The 21,959-nt window shown below is 45.8% G+C and overlaps 1 protein-coding gene across 2 annotated transcripts in view; it reads right to left on the bottom strand.

Annotated features, from left to right (window-relative positions):
* The window catches only part of PRDM5 (PR/SET domain 5), a 690,485-nt gene that overhangs the window by 256,428 nt on the left and 412,098 nt on the right, over positions 1–21,959 (bottom strand). For both annotated transcript variants that reach the window (XM_069242565.1, XM_069242566.1), the window contains one exon: positions 14,935–15,028. In XM_069242565.1, the coding sequence (XP_069098666.1) occupies positions 14,935–15,028 (94 nt within the window). The remainder of the gene's footprint in view (positions 1–14,934; positions 15,029–21,959) is intronic.

Genomic DNA, 21,959 nt, shown 5'->3' with positions numbered 1-21,959 from the left:
AAAATAATCAGAACACACATTTCTGAAAGTACGGAGACCGGTAACCCTGATGAAACCAGCCCACAGCCACCAGTAGAACAAAAAACAAAACCCGAAACAGATCTACCATTAAGTTGGGCGGTACCCGCAACTCTTCGCTAAATTGCCTTTCTCAGTCCACAAGCTGGCATGACATCACCAGGAGTTCAGGCTACTTACCATCAAAAAAATCAAATTGTACACAGCTTGCTCCTCCAAGGCTGTATTCAAATGCTGTTATCACTTCAGGCCTATATCTGTCCAACAGAGCACCTGGACATATTGTCATACCTCAATCAGGAATTGGGAATCTTGATGAACAATCACATGGGCAGCCCACGCCCTTGATCCACTCCGGACAATATCAATGTATAATAAACAGATTTCAAGATGCCTCCACTTTACTGAAAATTTGGCACCCTGAGTACAGCTCCCAAGGCAATAATGATATATTGAATCAAGAAAACATTGTTAAACTTCTGGCCTCTCACTCAAACCTCCACTATTTAAACCCTTACAACATAGTGGCTATACAGTTCATTCCCTCAAACATACTATCCCACAAGGAAGCAACAGCATTGACAAGGTCTACTCAACCAGCAGTCAACATAATATGTGGAAATCACAACATTTTAGAAGAGTGGGGCATATAAATAACACTTCCAATAAAGCCCTGATACCCAAAAGCTTCCATTCAGAAGGAACCTGCGCAAGCTTGTTGTCAGTCCCCCATCAACCAGGATAAAACCCAGACTCACCTGTGTCGATAAAACTCAAAGAACATCATCTCTTAGAAATGCATTTGACCCCCTTCATTCAAGAGCCACCACCAATTCACAAACACTAATCATTTTGACTTAAAAGCAAGCAGGGAGATGCTGTAAATTTGCTATTTCTACAGCTGAAAAATCTCAGGAGGATTGGGAATGGCCTACTGCCATCTTGACTAGACCCCCATCCAACTCACTTGCACTTAAAGGACACATCAGTTTGATGTCAAACTCGAGGAATGAAGGCTAAATCTATATCTCTAATTTCCTGGAATTTGGCTGGTCTTGAAAGTCTCCTAACGGACTCTGACACTATTTCCCTTTTAACATCACATGATACTATATATATCCAGGAATCATGGTGTGATGTGGAAACCCCACTTGAAGGCTATAACAAGTTTTTCTCTCCAGTTACTAGCCAGTTCATCAGGAGCCATGCAATGGAAGGCCTGTCCATTTTTGTATCATCCTGTTGGGACTTTGCAGCCTCTGAGTACGCCACCACACAGCATTACTTTTTATGTGTGGAAGTTAAAAATTGTTAAATGTGTACATTTATCAGACAGCCCTTGGGAAAAAGCAAAAGATGAAGGAGCTAGAACATTTAATCTCAGATATCAGGCTCTATCATCTCAAAGCTCATCTCCTTTTGACCAGAGATTTTAATTTAAATCTGCTCTACAATCCATTTTACAGCTCCTCTGATGAAATAACGGACTCTGGGTGGCTGATTACAACAATTCCACAAAGAACAGATTCCATAGGATACACTTTGATAGCTGCCTTAGTGGGAATGTCTCTGCGAGCATTGAATGGGTGCTTCTCTGAAGATCAACCACATAGTTTTGTACATTTCTCCCCAATCAGATCAGCTGTTTTAGATTACACCTTCAATTAAATGTTGCTGATCAATGCAATTAAGTCTTTATCATCTTATGCTGCAAAAGTAACCACAAGGCCCAGAGCCTGCTTATAAAAAATTGCAGCAATGAGCACAACATTTTACGGTCTATTGGCTACAGTACACAATTCAGGGAGCACATTTTACAATGAAATGCTTCACAGCCACTCATCTTAGCCGAGTCTATGTTTGGCCAGAGAGTCTAGGTGATCTAAAACTGGACCGTATTTAGCAGAAGTTACTAAACAATTATCAGTGTGTAGAGAAGAGTTGAAAGCTGGTATTGAAGGAGTAGGAAAGTGGGGGCTAACGGTGAAAGCAAAGGGGAAAAAGAGAGAGGTTTGAGGGAGCCACTAGGAAGCACAGGTACAGAATATCGACAAATGGCGGTGGGAGTTGGCAGAAAAAAGGGAGGATTCACAGGCAATAGAGTGACTGCATATAGAGTAAAAGGGGTGTAAGTGAGGGAGTGACAGGAGGAGGAGGAGAATTAAATGGTGGTTAGAGGAGGGAATGGGTGAAGGAATAGGTATGTTACCAAGAAAAATTGTGAATCTTGAACATTCAGGGGGTTAAGAACCAGTGGATGAGTAGTACTCTGATGAAATGTGTAGAAAGAAATGGTGGAGGCATGAGGAAGCAGTAGATGAGTTGAATGGATGGATAATATTTGAGAAGAATGAAAGACAGAGGTAGGTAAGAGAGAAAGGGAAAGCAGTTGAGAAGGTGAATGCAAGGGAGAGGAGATAAAGTAGGTGAGAAATGTTTCTCAAATTAAGAGTGAACTTTAGGATGTTTTAATAAACTCCTTTTCCAGATAAAGAAAACAGTACCAGGTTCTGGTTTGTTATCAAAAGTATGCTTTTCTAAATGTCCTAGGAGTATTGTGTGGTGTGAAGTGTATAAAGGGTGCTGTCAGCACTTACTTTATTAACCACAGTTGGCGTGCAAATTCTGCTCAGTACCAGGAATTTGCATAGGAGAAATAACATGCAAATTGTATTTCTACAGGCATTTCTATACTCAACTCCAATAAGGGACTCAGAATGAGATAGAGACTGTTAATTTAAACTGCAAATTCCAAAGTAATATTTTTATAACTTTGAAATCTGACCACATGGACCAAAGACACACCCTAATTGCATGTAAAGATTAGGGGTGGGTGGTGCTCACCGGCATGCACTGCAGCCCAGTTATGGGCCACACAGACAGTTTTCTCTTGCGCTGTGTGGCCCATAACTGGGTTGCACTTTACACTGAGAGCTGCTTCAAGCTGCTGCTGAGTGGTTGCACTGGAGCAAGCTCTGGATTCTGGCCCCTGTCTTTCACTATCCTCAGCAGCCCGGGAGTAGGAGGCAGAGGGAGGCAGAGAGCCAGGCCGCTGGCAACGGGAACCCTGGACCAAGGTAAGACCCTTGTTTCACTTTCTTTTCTATGTGCACATGGGGGACTGCACTGGGCATGGACAGTATTTGCATACGAGGGGGTCTGTACTTTGAAAAAAGGGAACCTGCAGCCACAGCTCCCTTGAAAAGAGCCTGTCTGCCACAGTCCCTGGGAAAGGAAGTGGTGTTATACGGTGCAGTGCTGAGGCCAGCAGGAAGAGCTAGAGACTGGGTGAGTATCAGCTGCTGAGGGGTAGTCCGGCAACCCCCACCAGATAGAGATGTGTGTGGCCTGAGAGAGTACCTCTGAGTCCAGTGGCAAGCAAGGTTAGGCTCTTTGTGAAATTACCAGGCTTCTGGAGTAAGCTGGTTTGCACTGCTAGTGCTGGGCCCTAAAGAAAAGGTGCTCTGAGGCTGAGGAAATGATTGCAAGGCTGGTGCAAGACAGGGGGTGTGGCTGGCCCTCCGTAGCAAGTTTGCAAAGGAGGGCAGTTGGTGAAGGGAGGTGTGCAGGTGTGGAGAGCAGCAGGCTCCAGGCCAGTGGGCTGTGTCAGCATCAGACACCTGAAACGCCAGCTTTTGCTGTATACGGCATACCACCATGACCTGAATGTGCCCGATCTCGGAAGAGCTAAGCAGGGTCAGATGTCTGACCCTGCTTAGTGCATCCAGGATCAGGCGCATTCAGGCCAGGTTGGTAGGGCAGGCAGCACTCTGCCACACACAGAACTCTGCGGAATTCCATAGAGTTTTTAGCCAACTCCTTGGAATTCAGTGGAGTAGAACAATGTTAGCTCTGCCCACCCCTAGTAAAGATACCACTATTGAATGAAATATATTTCCCATACAATTTTGTGGTAATGCTGGCCTGGCATAGTTTTTAGAAAGTGTGTGTTGAATGTCCTAAAACAAACATTGTTTTCTCTCACTGCTTCAGTAATTAACCCAATGTTCATTGTATAGATTTATCTCTTGAATATGATTTTGAAACACTGCTATATTGTTTTTATCCTGTAGGTCATATTAGAGTGTGGAAGGTGGGTCAGGTCTGTATTAAAGTATTGCTAGCTGAAGTAACAGTGGGTGAGAAATGCAAGGAATACCTGCAGCAAATAATACGACCAGTGACTTTGGACTTTCTCCTGTAGCCTACCACATACTTTTCAGAACCTCTCCACTGGAATCTGATTCATACTTTCTGCCCCTCTCATGGAGAAAATTTGTCTATCTCATGTTCAAAGTCAAAATGTGTAGGTTGTTTGCTAACTTTGCTATGGACATAGTTAGGAACACTCAAATCTTTTTAATGCATCGATTTTGTGAAAAATCTAGAAAAAATAATAATTTGCCCACAGGGCCAGAAATGATGCACTCACTCCCAAATCATATCCTAGATATTGCATTAGGGGAATGTTCATCCCAGGCAGATGCTCATGCTCAGTCCATTCACCTTTTCCCTTTTAGCATCATGTACACCCTCTTTGACAGAAGAGGTATGATTTTACATGGTTTGAGGCCAACCATGCTTGCACATTTCAACAGTCAATCCACCCTTCACCTGGGTTAGGTCCTTTCATATGAGCTTTGATACAAAACACATTATTTAGTGCATAAATATGACCTTAGGACAGTGGAAGGGTATAACTAATTTAGTGATTGTTTTTATTTATTTTTTATTGAATTTTCAATGCATATTCATACAACATGAATATGGGATTAGATTGGTAGGATTTTGTGGGTCTGTTGTATCTATGCTTCCTCACCTAACGACAAAAGAGAGGAGGATACAACAAGACCAAGAGCAAGAAGAAATAATATATATGCAATATAAAAGACAAACGAAAACCCCAACATACATATAACATAACTTAGGTCTGATTATTGCTTACAGTATATATAGTTAACTGCCGTGCAAAATTGAAGGAGCATTCTTTGTGGCACCTAATGGTCCCATCTCAGGGCCCCTGATTGATGTTATACCCTGATAACACTTATTTGTTGTATTGGGAGGAGGGAAGCTGAGCTTATGTCTAATTGTTTAGTGTGGCGTGTTGGTGTACGTTGTGCACGTGCTGCTAGTGTGTTTTTCCCTGAGTGCTAGTTATAAATGACCCCGAGCTCTGATGAGCGGGTGTGGGCTCCCGGCGCTTCCAAATGATGTACTGCGGATATTATTTAGGTGAGCTACCGCTGAGTGAGTGCTGACCGGGTCAACACCCGCACAAGGTCTCTGTCTGGCTCAAGGCGGCCTCTCATCGTTTTTTGCCTCTAGTCGGGCTGCCAGTGTTTCCCAGGTTTCCTTTCCCGTGTGTTGTTGTCCCCCGCGTGCTAAATTTCTCAGTACCCGAGATTCTGTCCGAGTCCAGCACAGAGTGAGGGAGTGCCAGGCTTTCAGGTCGGGTGCCCTGGGCGCCTTCCAATTCATCGCAATCAGCCTTTTGTCCATCACATATGCTAAGTCTACAAACTTATGTAAATATCTATGTTTCTTTTCTCTGGTTCTCAGCCCTAGCAAGCAGGACTTAGGGTCTGCTATGAGTGTCAGACCTGTTAGTTCCGATACCTCTTCTACCACTCCTCTCCATTCCCTATATATGTGTGCACATTCCCATACCATATGGTAGAAGTGTACCTCTGAGGCATCACACCGCGGACAGGCAGACGTCGAGCCAGGGAACATGTGGTGAATCCTGGCTGGAGATAGGTATGTTTGGTGCATGTAATTGAATTGCGTGTAGCGAAACCTGGGGTTTCTGGATACCCCCCGAGTGTGATAGAGGGCTTTCAGCCAATCCATTTGCAATATTGGGTCAGTGAGGACTGCATTCCATCTGTCCCTCGTTCTCTCCAAATTAAGGTCAGGGGGTTTATTCAGAGTTTTGTACAAATTTGTCACTATTTTTGTTTGGTCATCGAATTGCAGCATATGGTGCAGTGTGGGAGAACTCAAGGGTTCCTTATCTCCAGCCGCCCACGTCTTTTTAATTAGATGACTTATTGCGTAGTAGGGCAGAAAGTGCCCAGAGTTCACTGCCGTGAGGGCTTGGATGGATTCAAATGACATCTGTTTCCCTTCTTCGAAGCAGTCCCCAACCATTGTTATTCCGGCCTCGGTACAAGTCTTAAGTGAGTGTGATCCCACTGCATTAGCCCAACCCGGGATCAATCCCAATGGGAGGAGTGGCGAGTATGGGAGTGCTTTATAGCCCTTTTGTATGTACCTTTGCCAGCACGAGTGCGCCACTGCCATTAACGGGTTGCCAGGTTCCCCCCTTTGTGTTTTATTTGTTAACCATGTGATCAAGGGTGCCCCGTTTAGCCGCGCCTGAAGCCACATGGACTCCGCCTGTGTTGGCCTGTGCAACCAGTTCAGTATCCACTGTAGCTGTGCAGCAGCAAAATAAAGTTCAAAGTTGGGAGCTCCCAGCCCTCCCGCAGCAAGCAGGCGCTGCAATGTGGTGAGTGCGACCCTTATCCTGCCACCGCCCCATATAAGTTGCAGTAGAACTGCGTTCAGATCACTAAAAAAGCTCCTGGGAACCCAGATTGGCAGCGCTGCGAAGTAATATAATAACCTAGGCAGCAGCAACATATTTGCCAGCGCCACTCTGCCCAGGGGCGACAGTGGAAGTTTGGTCCAGAACTGTAGTGATCCCTTCATAGAGGCTAGTGCTCTCCCTAGGTTCCCATCTCTAAGGTCTTCATTTCTGTGGTATATGTGCATCCCCAGGTATTTAAACGTATCAAAACACCATTTCAAGCGTCCAGCCGGGGCATTCTCTTTTCTTGCCGGAGACCATCTAGTTTCCATTCCGCGCATATACTAGGGCATCATCTGCGTACAGTGATATACTGTGGTGTAGCCCACTCCTGACCACATCCCATCTCTCTTGCATAGCACGTATTCAGGTAGCCAGCGGTTCCATTGCTATGGCAAATAGGAAGGGGGACAAGGGACAGCCCTGTCTAGTGCCTCTTGTGATCAGGAAACTCTCAGATATGACCCCGCCCGTTTTTACCCTGGCCTGTGGTTTGGCATACAGTGTCCGTACCCATTGGATATAAATAGGCCCTATTCCCATGCTCTGCATAGTGGCAAACAGGAAATCCCACTCCAGGGTATCAAATGCCTTCTCAATATCTGGCGACAGTACCATCTTGTCATGGGCCTCTGGTGTAGTGTCCCCCATGACCCCCAGGAGCCTACGGATATTTAAGAAAGTGTTACGTTTTGGGATGAAGCCATTTTGGTCTTCATGTATCACAGTATGTATATGGGGGGCCAACCTGTTGGCCAAGATTTTGCCTAGTATTTTGTAGTCTAGGTTCAGGAGGGATAAAGGCCTGTAGGATTTAACGTCGGTGGGGTTGCGCCCTTGTTTAGGAAGGACCACCACCATTGCCTCTCTTAATGTTGGAGGCAGAGTTTTGCTAGACCATGCCTCCTCAAACACTTTCAGCAAGTGCAGCTTCAAGTGTGTCGAGTATGTGGAGTAGTATTCTATTGGGAGTCCATCTGTTCCTGGGGCTTTATTCCTGGGCATCTGCCACACTGCTCTATAAATTTCTTCCAGTGTTAATGGAGCCTCTAGTATCTGCCTGTCTGTCAGCGATAATTGCGCCATTGGGGAGCCCTCTTAGAAAGACCCCAATTGTAGAGGTGTGCATGTTGTGCGTTTGGTGTATAGGTTTGTATAGTATTCCCTAAACGCCCCATTAATCTCTTCCTGTGTGGTGAACATTTTGCCTGCGTCTCCCTTTATAATCCCAATGGGGGAGTGCTGCCGATTTTCGCAGAGGAGCCACGCCAGCAGCCTGAAAGACCTGTCGCCCTCTGTATGTAAGCGCATTAAGCGGTATTTATGATCGTGCCGCCGGAGGCGAAAGTCTGCTTCGTTGTATTTTGTTTGGACCTCTTTTAGCGCTGTGTATGGAGTCGCATTACTTGCCACCGCTTTTTCCATTTCTCTCAGTTCATTTTCTAGTTTATTTATCTCCACGTGTAGCATCTGCCTGACTCCCCAGCTGGTTGAAATACAATGCCCTCTCACTACAACCTTGGGTGCCTCCCATTCTAGTGCTCTGGAACTAGTAGATTCCTTATTAATTTCCCAATACTGCTTCACTACAGCATTTAATCCTTCTCTAAACGCCTGATCCTGGAGAGCCTCCCCCTGCATTCGCCAGGTGGGGATCTGCGAACGTCTCCTGCCCCAGTTCAATGTTATTCTAAGTGGAGAATGATCGGATAGTGTTTTGGCCAGGTATTCTGACTTATTTGTCAGATCGCAAATATCCCGGGTCCCCCACATTTTATCTATTCTTGTGTATACTTTGTGGGGTATTGAGTAAAATTAGTATTCCCTCTGCTGCAGGTGTTTTGTGCGCCATAAGTCAAATATTCTCATACCTGCCGCCCAGGCGAGCAATGGGCTTCTGGCGGTTCTATTTAGTGTTGCTTTCGGGGTGATGTTTGACCTGTCTGATTCTGCGTTCGGTATGCTATTAAAATCACCACCCCAAATAGCTGGGGCTTCGGGGTTTACTAATAGTGCTGGGGTGAGTGTGCCCAGGAATTCAACTATTGCACTGTTGGGGGCATAAATGCTGATTATTGACAGTTGTTTCCCATCTAGGTGCCCCTCTATTACCACATATCTACCCCCTTGGTCAATTCTCTGTGAGGTTTGGACAAAGGGAACCCCGCCTGCTATCCAAGTCAACACTCCCCTGGCGAATGCCGAGTACGTTGTGCCCACCACCTGTCCGCCCCATCTTACCTGTAGTTCCCGCAAGTCAGGTTCCAGGCAGTGTATCTCTTGTAGAATGGCTATGTGTGCGCCCTGACGTCTGAGGTGTTGATATACCTGGATTCTTTTGCTTGGTGCACCCAGGCCTCTCACATTCCACGTGATTATATCATATTGATGCACTGAGAGGTTTGCATTTAACGCCATTTAGCATTGTGTGGAGCACCTGCCCGCATCGCCGTTCTGTTGTCTGTGTCCTCGCAAGTCCCATCCAACCCAATTATGTGTGTCCTTAATTATATCAGCGCTAGCAGTATTACCTGTATTTTGTATTGACCTTTTAAATTCAACTTAACTATAAATCCTCCTACACTCCCTCTACCGACACCCAACACCAAACTGTTAACTAATGTCAAACTACCAAACACACTAATACTTAACAAACTTTGGTGGTCATTCTGACCCTGGCGGTCTTTGACCGCCAGGGCGGAGGACCGCGGGAGCACCGCCGACAGGCCGGTGGTGCTCCAATGGGGATTCCGACCGCGGCGGTAAAGCCGCGGTCGGACCGGCACCACTGGCGGGGTCCCGCCAGTGTACCGCGGCCCCATTGAATCCTCCGCGGCGGCGCAGCTTGCTGCACCGCCGTGGGGATTCCGACCCCCCCTACCGCCATCCAGATCCCGGCGGTCGGACCGCCGAGATCCGGATGGCGGTAGGGGGGGTCGCGGGGCCCCTGGGGGCCCCTGCAGTGCCCATGCCACTGGCCAGAGGGCCCCTACATGTATTTCACTGTCTGCAACTGCACCCGTCGCACAGCTTCCACTCCGCCGGCTCGATTCCGAGCCGGCTTCATCGTGGAAGCCTCTTTCCCGCTGGGCTGGCTGGCGGTCTGAAGGCGACCGCCCGCCAGCCCAGCGGGAAAGTCAGAATTACCGCCGCGGTCTTTCGACCGCGGAACGGTAACCTGACGGCGGGACTTTGGCGGGCGGCCTCCGCCGCCCGCCAAGGTCAGAATGAGGGCCTTTGTATCCATGTGAATACCTGTGGGCCTGCCATGTTGGCAACCAGATGCGGCTCACGTGTGGGGCACACATCTTTCTGCAGCCATGGACTGCGTGTACTACTGGGCGCTCCCGGACTGTCTTCCCCCACCCTGAGCGCATGATCAATGACATTAAACAATACTTTCATTAGGAGCAGTTGAATAGACAAAAGATACTTGTGGTCAGTAACAGCATTCTTCAACATGCAGGTGCGCGTAAAGTTAGTCTGTACCTCCCTGCAAATTTATCATTCCTCTCGATGGGGGGGGCAGTAGTCCACCTTGGTTCCCCATAGAGGGTGCTGCTGTGCGGTATGTTTCACAATCCACATATAAGGTGCCCTGTTTCTCAGCTCCAAGTAGTTCCAACTTTCTGGTGAGGATCTCCACGGTCTGTTGGACACTCTTCCTTCAGCCACTGGCATCTGACAAACTCTGTCGCTTAGGCCCACTCGGGGACCCTTGGCCTGTCTCCTCTGCTCCCCGCTGCTGCGCTTTACCCCACCCCTCGATAGGTGCAGGGGTGGGGGGAGCCACAGCAACCCACAATGCAGCCAACACCGGGGGGGCGGTGAGGGAAGACCCACCTCCACCGAGGCCCGTTCTCCCTCCCACGGCCCACCGCAGCAGCTACCTTCACCCTCACAGGGGGCAGAGGGAGGCACCCCACGATGGCCGACCCCAGCCACCTCCGCGCTCTCACCTCAGTGATTCCAGATCCAGGTGGGTTTACCACATATGGCTTTAGTGTCTTTGCTGTTGTGCTTCACTTTTGGCCTCCGTGGGGGCGCCGTGGTTCAGCAGGCACCCCTGGACGTCGGGGCTGCTCCCGCGCCCTCCCGGGCCGAATCGGAGACTCCGGGGCGCTCCGCCGCTCATCCAGCGCAGCGGCAACCGCCGGAGCACACAGCAGGCGTATGGGGCAGTGTGGGGAGGGGCGGCAAGCGCGCGAGCCTCCCCTCCTCAACGAGCTCCTCAAAAAGGGGGGGCACCCCCACAGCCTCGGCCCCCACCTATAGTCGGGTCCCTCCAAGTTCATATCGCGGTGTGACCTGCGCCGTCCACGTCTTTGCCGCGCCGCTCAGGGAGGGCCGCGATGATGCGGCCACCAGCCTCTCCGCGGCCCGCACTGCAACTTACTTCGCGCATCGTCTCAGACGAGCGCATCCGGCTCCTGAGGGCCGCCGGGTGCACGTACCGGCTTCCCATACATTTATGCTCCACACGACAGCCCGGGAGCGTCTTACAGGATATTTATGTGGGCTCGAGTCGGAGCTCTAATTTAAGCTTCCGTCCCGGACGCCATTTTGGCTCCTCCCCTAATTTAGTGATTGTTAGGGCTGAAAGAAGACAACTTTCCAATGGATAAGTTACAATACAGTCACTTGCTTTGCATTGTTAAATTTAAATCCAAATGCATATTTACTCTTGTTTTAGGTGAGGCTACATATCTAACTGTCAGATTCAGACTAGTAGGAAAGAAATTAAACCTGGTGGAATGCGTGATAGGAGAATGAATGACTTCTATTGACAGAACACAGACTGCAGACTAAGGGACTGATTTAGATTCTGGCGGAGGACGTGACTCTGTTACAAACGTGACGGATATCCTGTCCGCCACATTACTATCCCATTCCATCCTATGGGGATCATAATGTGGCAGTCGAGATGTCCGACACGTTTGTGACTGACTATTCCTTCTGCTATCATCTAAATCAGGCTCTAAATTATTGGATGCACCATGCAAACTTACATCCTCACTCACAAATTTAAATGGATCGATTTTAAGTTCCTCCTTCAATTATCCTACACTTCCAGCAAACCACACACTATTAATCTGCAAGTCCAAATTGACTGCAACAGATGTAAGTCACAGGAAAATTACTTTTCGCACGTCTCTTCTTCCTAACGTCTTCTAATTATAAATATTAGAAATACAATGTGATGACACTTAGCAACAAACAAAAAAGACAAGAAACCACATCAATCCAAACCCCAGTAGCCTGCTTGAAGTGCATTTTTTTAAAACTGGCACCAAGGTGCCTGTGACTCTTTAGGAGATTTTCAAACTCTTGCCATTTGAGGGGATTTTCAAATTCTTACCTATGCAGGAGCGGGGTGTACAGCACTCGAATAAACACACAGCTCCAGGGCAAAAGATATGATGGAGCATTAAAGGTTAGATGATCTTCGAGCACAGATGTCACAAGTACAATTATGCACTTTACAGTACGTCAGTTTCATCTTTTTGCACTTCAGGTAGTCAGATATGATGGTACTGTTCTCTGTAAATCTCACTCGTGTTCAACATAATGACTCACTTACTGAATGTATTTTCTTAGCAGGAATAGCTCTCCTAGCCCCTGAAGAAATCCTTCGGAAAAACTCATTAAAGTGCATCCAGCACATTTCAACCTCAATGAATGGGAATCAGACACACCAGAGTATACCCACTCCAACTAGAGCCTTCCATTTCAAGTTTACCTTTGCTATCCTTATTCTAAGAGTGTGAAAGTGCAATTTGCGGAAAAAATATTGCAATCTGGTAGAATGCCACACTCTTTGTAGCTTTCAGTCCCACAAACTTGATGTTTATAAATTGAAAAAAGGGATAAGAAACCCCTGTGCATTTTGAATGGTAAACTATGTTCCTGCAATATCTCCATACAAAGTAAGACCAGTTTTTCTCACACTCTTTGGGATTCATGGTCTAAGTTGGATACATTGGGGAGAAACGTTGGAGAAATTATTCAGGAAGAAATATCAGAAGAATACTCTAGTAAAGTCACAATCTTTGTTGTGCTCTTTAATGAATAATGTAATCTTCTGTACATTGACACCGATTGGCTTGTTATATAAGAGGATAAATTATTCTGGCTGCATTGTCAACAAGCATTGGTAAAAACGCTAAGGGTGTGTTTCAGAGTTTGGCGGAGGGGGTTACTCTGTTAAAAACATGACAAATATCCCGTCCACCATATTACAATCCCATTATTGAATATGGAGATTGCAATACGGCAGATGGGATATTTGTCATGTTTGTGATGGAGAAACCCGTTAGCCAAACTAAATCAGGCCCTAAGTGTTATCTGGTTTTCAAGTGAACATGTTCGTTCATTATTTGCTTGGGTGGCTTTGTGTGTGAATGAGTGGACAAATGGGATTCTCTGGTTTAAGAAGTTCATGGATGGACAGGGAAGTGAGCGCATGGATGGACAGCTAGGTAAAAGGGTCAATGTGTGAATGAATGAAGAGGACATGGGCCGTCTTAGCAAACAAAGACAGCTTGTTAGTGCAAGGATAGAGTGGGTGGCCAGTCCAGAGCAGTGATGTGAACAGTGCAAGAGAAGGTAGAGGGTATAGTGTATGTTGTTAGGTAAGTGCATGGATGAATGGATTGACTGGCAAGTCAGTCCTTGGAGGGATGTATAGAAAATAGTGAGTGCATGAATGGAGAAACGGGGCAACAACAATATTTGGGGAAAATATTGGGGGTGATTCTAAGCGCCAAGCGGGAACCGCCAGAAGACCGTACCGCGGTCAAAAGACCGCGGCGGTCATTCTGGGTTTCGCACTGGGCTGGCGGGCGACCGCCGAAAGTCCGCCCGCCAGCCCAGCGGGAAACACCCTTCCCACGAGGACGCCGGCTCAGAATGGAGCCGGCGGAGTGGGAAGGTGCGACGGGTGCAGTTGCACCCGTCGCGAATTTCAGTGTCTGCAAAGCAGACACTGAAATTCTTCGTGGGGCCCTCTTACGGGGGCCCCTGCAGTGCCCATGCCATTGGCATGGGCACTGCAGGGGCCCCCAGGGGCCCCGCGGCACCCCCTACCGCCATCCTGTTCCTGGCGGGAGACCCGCCAGGAACAGGATGGCGGTAGGGGGTGTCAGAATCCCCATGGCGGCGGAGCGCGCTCCGCCGCCATGGAGGATTCTCAAGGGCAGCGGGAAGTCGGCGGTACACCGCCGACTTTCCGTTTCTGCCCGCGGCTGAACCGCCGCAGTCAGAATGCCCAGCGGTGCACCGCCAGCCTGTTGGCGGTGCTACCGCCGACCCCCGCCATGGCGGTAATTACCGCCAGGGTCAGAATGACCCCCATAGTGTGTAGGCAAAGGCAGTAGGGGCAATGTGAAGGGCTGTGAGGAGAGCAGTGTGGAAGAAGAGGCTGTGTATGAGATACGCACAGTGAATGTATGATTGAACCTCTGCCAATCCAGATTCATGAGTTGGGATATGACCCTCAACATCTCTGAGCTGAAATCCTACTATATGTAATATTAGAATACAGAAACTCTTTGGAGCTGATTCACAAAGAGCAGTGCTACAGGGGTTCAGTGGCACTCATGCACCAGTCTTTGTGAATCGGACCTCTGTTGTTCTGGACTGCATGACTGCACTTATTGCTAATATTCCAGTTCGGTCCCAACTCCACTATCTCCTCTCCTTTCCATCTTATGCCATAGGTACAAAACTCAAAAAGTACAATGCAAAAATAGTGTGACACCAATGATATAACTGTTCCAGGCAATGAATGTAAAGCATTGAGCCAGATAAATATGTCCAGTTTGAACTCGTGGAGGAGGAATCCCTAAATATCATCTGCAACGGAAGTGATATGAAAACACCTTTAGACCCCTAATAACAGAAAAAGGTTGACACACAGTTTCACACATTGACATTCAATTTACTCCGAGATAGGTTCGGGAAACAGAGTTGAGACTACAGAAAGTAAACAAGGCATTCTATTGCTGATGTCGCGTTCATGACCCGAGTACAAGGCCAGGAATGGCAATGCAAAGGGTCCCTATTTACAAGCGGGAGGCAGCAGCTCTCCCTGTGTTTACTTAAAAAGCTTCTGCGTTTGAAAACATTTAGCAAGAGGAGGGCCGCGACCCCGGCCCACATCAATACAATGCCTAGGCTTCATCCGAATAAAAGGTCTGGAAATCCATCCTGCTGATAGTGCGCCGTGAAACATTTTTGCAAAAACTGAATCAAAATACCAGTGCATAATCTTTATGTAATGCCAAAAAGTGACTTTCTTCTTATATAGATATTATTCATACCTGTATGACTCCGGATATGTACTCTCAGTGTCCCATTGCTTGCAAACTTTTGACCACAATATGGGCAAATCTTCTCCTTCTCCCCAGTGTGCGTCTGCAAGTAAAGAATGCACGTGAACAGGGATTTCAACAGATTAAAAGCAGCTGTAAATAAGTGAAGACGGACGATGCTGCATTGATCATATTTACTGTACCCATTTTAATATGGAATCTATTATATTATATCTTTAATATTATTGTGAGAAGCATGCACTATGGATTTGACATTCTGAAGTCACCTGGAGAATTTAAGGTATTCATCAAACATATCCTGCGACTTGCAAAACCCTGCAGATATATGTTTTGCTTTCCTTTTGAAATGAAAGGGAATAATTTTTTTTTGTATAAGATTTGCAGCTGACCTGTGCGGTTAAGCATACTGGTATCATCAAATGTCAGTCAGTTCGCATCACCTGTTTTTAATCAAATATAGAAAACAGGCCATTGGCTTCTGCACTGCTAAAATGTCCTTGCTACATTTTAAGCAAGCTCATAAAATAACTTTTCTAAGGCACTGACCTTAATGATTATTATACCAGGTTTTTTTTCCGAGCACAAGTATGTCCTCAGTAAACATTATCCTGATAATCCAACACATTATTCTTTTCGATTCTTGCCTAATATCCAGAACGAGTCAATATCCAGAACTAGGGGCAGATTTATCAATCTATCATGCAGCGCAGCATGCCACCTTGCTGCGCTGTGTGAAAAGAAAAGGGCAGGAGTGCACTATGTTTAACATTATGCAGCGCAGAACCATCTTTTTCTAGCTCTGGTGCACTTTTGGCTGCCTAGCGCCAACGCAGGCTCTCTTGCTTCATGTTGCAAGGGTGCCTGTGTTGTAGGCAGGATTATTTTTTTGCAGAATGGGACATCTTACTGCACAAAAACAACCTTGAGAGGCAATTTTCTCTTTCTATGTGTGGTGCAGCACACAAAGAAAGCTAAATGAAGGAGGAGAGGTAAAAATATTTCTCCTTGTTACGCCTCACCTGGGGAGGCAGAGAATTCTGATACATTCTCAGGTCATTTCTCGTACCAAAGTCCATGGGTGGGTGCATGAGAACATCCACGCTTCGCCAATGGAAAGTGTCCTTGGGTGGGTAGAGTAACGAAAGGCAGTAATCCGGTCTGTTTTGTGCTACTCTAGATCTATCAAGCCATGCAGGGCCATCTATGGTGGCCTTGAGTTGCTTAATAAATCTCACTTAGGTTTTGCATCGCCTTCGTTCCTCCGAGGCACAAGGATGACGAAATAACCTTGATAAATATGGGCCTTAGAGACTATGGAGCGTATGACTGGAGAAAAGGTGCAGTTATTGTGATTTTTAGCATTTACTAATCTAGGGCTAAGAGTGCAAACATGCATGCTTCCAAGGACAAGGTAGGAGTGACGTAGTCATCATCCACACGCATTACCGTTGTATATATTTGCAAACCAATTCAAATGTCACCACTACTGCAACTGGACATCTAAGTGTACTCCCAAATAGTGGTTTAGTTGTGCCTAAGGCATAGAAAGGTTTCCCAAAACACAGCAATTTTTCACGAGGCGTATGGTGGGTGATTGCCTCACCAATTTCACGAGGGGGCACAAAAGAAAATAATTGATGTACTATTCTAAAGTGTATTTCTGCCATTGTTACTGTTGCAGATTTTCTAATTTAATGAAGGTTTGCAGGAGTAGGTGTAGTGACTGTTGGAGTACCACGAATATGTATGACTTGTATACATTTCCATGAGTACTTCTTGAGTTTCCTTCAAATTCTCTATAGAAATGAAATCTCGGCAAATTTGGACATGAAACAATATTTGGTAGTTTGCCTTGTATGTTAAAGCTTTTGTAAACTGGCCATAAAGAACACTTTGCTTATTGGATGCAGACATGGAACGATTAATCCACTATGTTAGCATGAGTCGGCAATGAGTGTGTTGTATTTATTTCCTTCTTTCTGAAAAGGAATCTACAATTAGTACGTAATGCTGCAGCTCTCCTGCTGTGTGTAGGCTCTCGTGCCGGGCATGAAAACCCCACTGGTAGAACCTGTGGTGTTACCTATGATCCCCATGTCGGTTGGTTGGAACGTTTTGTCATACAATATATATGGCTACTAAATGATGGTATATCTTAAGAGGATTTTCTCCTATTTATGTATAGGGTATTTCCTAAGGCAGTGAGTGGACTGCTGTTGTCAAATATTGTCACAGAGGTATGGTACACTCTCTTTCGAAGACATTAGATGTTTGTGACCCTCTTGGTATTCAGGTGCTAGAGCAAAATTTATTTTTCCACTTGGCTTTTTATGTAATTGTTTTATTATTGCTTACCTTCGTACTATCCCATGCTTATTTGTTGATTTCAATGCATGCTGATGTAAGCTGATGTTCTTTGTTGTGAAAATTGCTTTTACCTGAACTAACTAAAAAATAAAGAAGGATGGTGTTGCTAAAAAAAGGAAACACTGTAGCCACAGTAGCCCTGAAACAACCAAAACATTGGACATAAAAGGTGTAATCCAGAAAGGCCGGGAATTATGACATATACAAAACAATTATCAGCAGATTTACACTGCTAGAGCTCTGAAACTAAAATGGGAACCTGAGAAAAGACTGCAAATCACGTCACAGTGAAATTATCATGTGGAGAGGAAAGAAACCTTGAGAGAGACGCACATTCAAAAACACTGCATGAATTATCTAAATACAGGGGGAGCTGTGACATTGGCGGGGCCGGAACACTGCTAATTTACAGCGTTCCATCAAAGTGTATGTGATCCTCTATACAGAATAAACTAGTACGTCAAACTGTTAACGTTTACTTGATGTAATATCCATTTGACGTTTCTTGCTCTCTTATTTTTTATGGCGGATGGTTCTGCCATTTAAGACCTAACGTCTGTGTCGCACATTGATGAAGTGATCCCACAGCTGGGCTATATTGAATTAAACCTAATCAGTAAAAAATGAGGGCGACACGGGGGTATTGTAACACAACCTAATAATATAGGGATTGCAGATAAATATGTATCAATACATCACACACACCGTTTATAAGGACCAGAAAAGAGGATTATGCTATATAGGAAACATTTCAAGCATCTTGCAACTCATCTCTGCTCAATTATGGCTACGGAGCAGATTCTAATTTGAGTTTACTTCATGTTTTGAATCTGTGCCTACAACTGTGCTAACCCCTAACTTGGCACTTCAACCTTTAAAATACTGCAGTACAGTGCAAACTAACAAAGAGTACAAAGAGTACTGTCTACTAACGCACATTATGAGTTAAACGTAGGTCTTACTATCTGGTTGAGAACAAAATCCTCTTACGATATGGAGGGCTGTACAGAAATTAAAAGTCTGACATTTCATATAATCCCTTCTAACCCAGGAGATATTTTTCCGTTAACCCCTGCTATTCGATCGTCTGTACACACTTTATATTCCCCATTTGTTTATAAAAATCTGAAGTTATTTTCAAGAATGCAATATATTCTTCCTACCTTAATGACAATCCAAGTGCACATGGTCCACATTATAGACTCTACTATATTGTTTCAAGTGAGAGAACTAAATCAAATTTCTTCCCTGACAATAGTAATATGGACAGACATTCATCTGATTATGTGAACCCATTTTTAAATTTTTAAACAAATGCATCAAATATTACATAGAATTCAAGCAGAGAAGGACTATATCATCCTGCACAAAGCCTTTCATCAGATTTCCTGATGTCATCCATTAACCATACAGGAGTTTTTGGCCTATAAAACACGTTATGAATCTAATTTGCCATAACAACGTACTAAGGAGAAACATATGATGACGTTAAGGAATAAGCTTTAACAAAGAACAGTGTTAGCATACAAATAATGTGCTGAATTGCCACTGCCAAAAGAAGCGGTATTTAATCTCTATCCATATCACAATACACAAATAAACACTGTACAGCATCAAGTTTTAATTTTGGTTTAAAAAAGAAGGAGCAGTAGTGAGGGATGGCCCTACTTCCTGTTACACTGGACCCACCCTACCAATCTGTTAACTATGTTCTTTCAGTTTACCGTGACATCATAACGTTGGTAACATTTAAAATAGAAGCTTTTCAGAAAATAAATGTGAGCAATTTCTTGGTTGTGAAATTCGCTGAATTAACGGCAACGCAAAATCAGAGAATCTTGCAGTTCTAATGAAGGTATTGCAATGGTCAAATATAAAGTTGAAAGTCTGTAGATTATCTCATTCAGGTGGTCCACTCTACAACAAGCGTTCAAAGTGGTGCAGTACCACTCCACTGGCCAGTAACGTCTGCTAAAAGTCTAACCAAATTGGAGGATGTGTTCACTGTAAAATGTTTACTGATGGGAGTTGTGGATTCTGCCATCCATACATCTGCCCTGACATCAGCTGCAAAAAGTGGACTTTAGCAAAAGTTGGTTGGGCACCATTTCTTCCAGTCCACCTTCACTGCCCAAATTTGTGTATATCTGGAAAACCTACAGAAATTGACACACAATTACGTTTGCTGAAACCTTTATATTATTACTAAACAGAAGAGGCTTTGGCTTAATTTTCATTGGCATGGGTTAAAGGACTGAGAGAGAGGACAACATCATTCACAACTAGTGTTAGACGCCATCTAAACTGAGGAAGGAAGGTCTTTACCCGGATGCGTTGAGGTGAAAAAGTGGGCAACGGGTCTTCAACTTACTACACATCCTGTCATCATTGCTCACTATTCTTCGTACTGAACAGCAGTGTTCCAGAGTTTGGGATCATTTAATTATCATGAAAAGTTAATCATGTGTAGATCTAGTGGCTTTAATGTATCTCTTTGTATTATTGCATTACTGTTTGATTGGGCTTTATGGTTTGTGTGCTTCCTGTTATTTGATATCTGCTCATACATCTGCTCATACTGCCAATAAATCTGTGTTGTACTTCACCCACATTCAACAGAGCACCACTTCCTTTGATCTAAACGTTGACAGCTTATCCATGTTGAGCACAGAGAGTAAAGGAAGCTTGGGAGACCTAATGTCCATTGCAGACCAAGTGTAGGAGGCTGGCCTGGCTTGTAGTGGGTACCAGAGGTACTTACACCTTGTGCCAGGTCCAGTTATCCCTTATTAGTGTAGAAGAGGTGTTTCTAGCAGCTTAGGCTGATAGAAGGTAGCTATGGCAAAGCAGCTTAGGCAGAACTAGGAGACATGTAAAGCTCCTACTATACCACTGGTGTCATATGCACAATATCATAAGAAAGCACAATACACAGGTATACTAAAAATAAAGGTACTTTATTTTTATGACAATATGCCAAAAGTATCTCAGTGAGTACCCCCAGTATGAGGATAAGTTATATACACAAGATATATGTACACAAACCAAAATTATGCAGATAATAGCAAAAGGAAGTAATGCAAGCAATGTAAAGTTACAGTAGATTGCAATAGGAGCACATAGGTATAGGGGCAACACAAACCATATACTCCAAAAGTGGAATGCGAACCACGAATGGACCCCAAACCTATGTGAGCTTGTAGTGAGTCGCTGGGACTGTAAGAAAACAGTGAGGGTTAGAAAATAGCCCACCGAAGACCCTGAAAGGTAGGTGTTAAGTGCACCTACTACCCCCAGAGAGCACAGAAGTCGTGATAGGGGGATTCTGCAGGAAGAACAAACACCGGCAATGCAACAACAGTGGATTTCCGGACCTGAGTACCTGTAAGACAAGGGGACCAAGTCCAAGAGTCGCGACAGTGTCGAGAGTGGGCAGGAGCCCAGGAAATGCCAGCTGAGGGAGCAAGGAAGCTGCCACTTGTTGGGAGAAGCTTGGTGTTCTGCAAGAACGAAGAGGACTAGGAACTTTCCCTTTGGAGGATGGATGTCCAATGTCGTGAAGAAGCTTGCAGAGGTGTTCCCACGCAGAAAGACCGCAAACAGGCCTTGCTAGCTGCAAGGGTCGTGGTTAGGATTTTTGGATGCTGCTGTGGCCCAGGAGGTACCAGGATGTTGCCACTGGGATGGGGAGACAGAGGGGGCGCCCAGCAACGTAGGGAGCCCTCGCAGAAGCAGGCAGCACCCTCAGAAGTACCTGCACAGGCACTTAGAAGAAAAGTGAACTGAAGTCCACCCGAAGTCACAAAAGGGAGTCCCACGATGCCGGAGGACAACTCAGAAGGTTGTGCACTGCAGGTTAGAGTGTCGGGACCCAGGCTTGGCTGTGCACGAAGGAAATCCGGGAAGAGTGCACAGGAGCAGCTGCAAATCATGTGGTACCCAGCAATGCAGTCTAGTGTGGGGAGGCAAGGACTTACCTCCACCAAACTTGGACTGAAGAGTAACTGGAGTGTGGGAGTCACTTGGACAGAGTTGCTGAGTTCCAGGGACCATGCTCGTCGTGCTGAGAGGGGACCCAGAGGACCGGTGTTGCAGTCTTTTGTTGCCTGCGGTTTCAGGGGAAAGATTCCGTCGACCCACGGGAGATTCCTTCAGAGCTCCTAGTGCAGAAAGGAGGCAGGCTACCCCCAGAGCATGCACCACCTGGAAACAGTCGAGAAAGCCGGCAGGATGAAGCGATACAAGGTTGCTAGTAGTCGTCTTGCTACTTTGTTGCGGTTTTGCAGACGTCCTGAGCAGTCAGCAGTCGATCCTTTGGCAGAAGGTGAAGAGGGAGATGCAGAGGAACTCTGGTGAGCTCTCGCATTCGTTATCTGAAGAATTCCCCAAAGCAGAGACCCTAAATAGCCAGAAAAGGAGGTTTGGCTACCAAGGAAGGAGGATTGGCTACCAAGAGAGGTAAGAGCCTATCAGAAGGAGCCTCTGATGTCACCTGCTGGCACTGGCCACTCAGAGCAGTCCAGTGTGCCACAAACACCTCTGTTTCCAAGATGGCAGAGGTCTGGGACACACTGGAGGAGCTCTGGGCACCTCCCCTGGGAGTTGCAGGTCAGGGGAGTGGTCACTCCCCTTTCCTTTGTCCAGTT

This window comes from Pleurodeles waltl, chromosome 1_2, assembly GCF_031143425.1.
Source record: "Pleurodeles waltl isolate 20211129_DDA chromosome 1_2, aPleWal1.hap1.20221129, whole genome shotgun sequence".
Classification (NCBI taxonomy): Eukaryota; Metazoa; Chordata; class Amphibia; order Caudata; family Salamandridae; genus Pleurodeles; species Pleurodeles waltl.
This window is presented reverse-complemented; position numbering and strand designations above follow the sequence as displayed.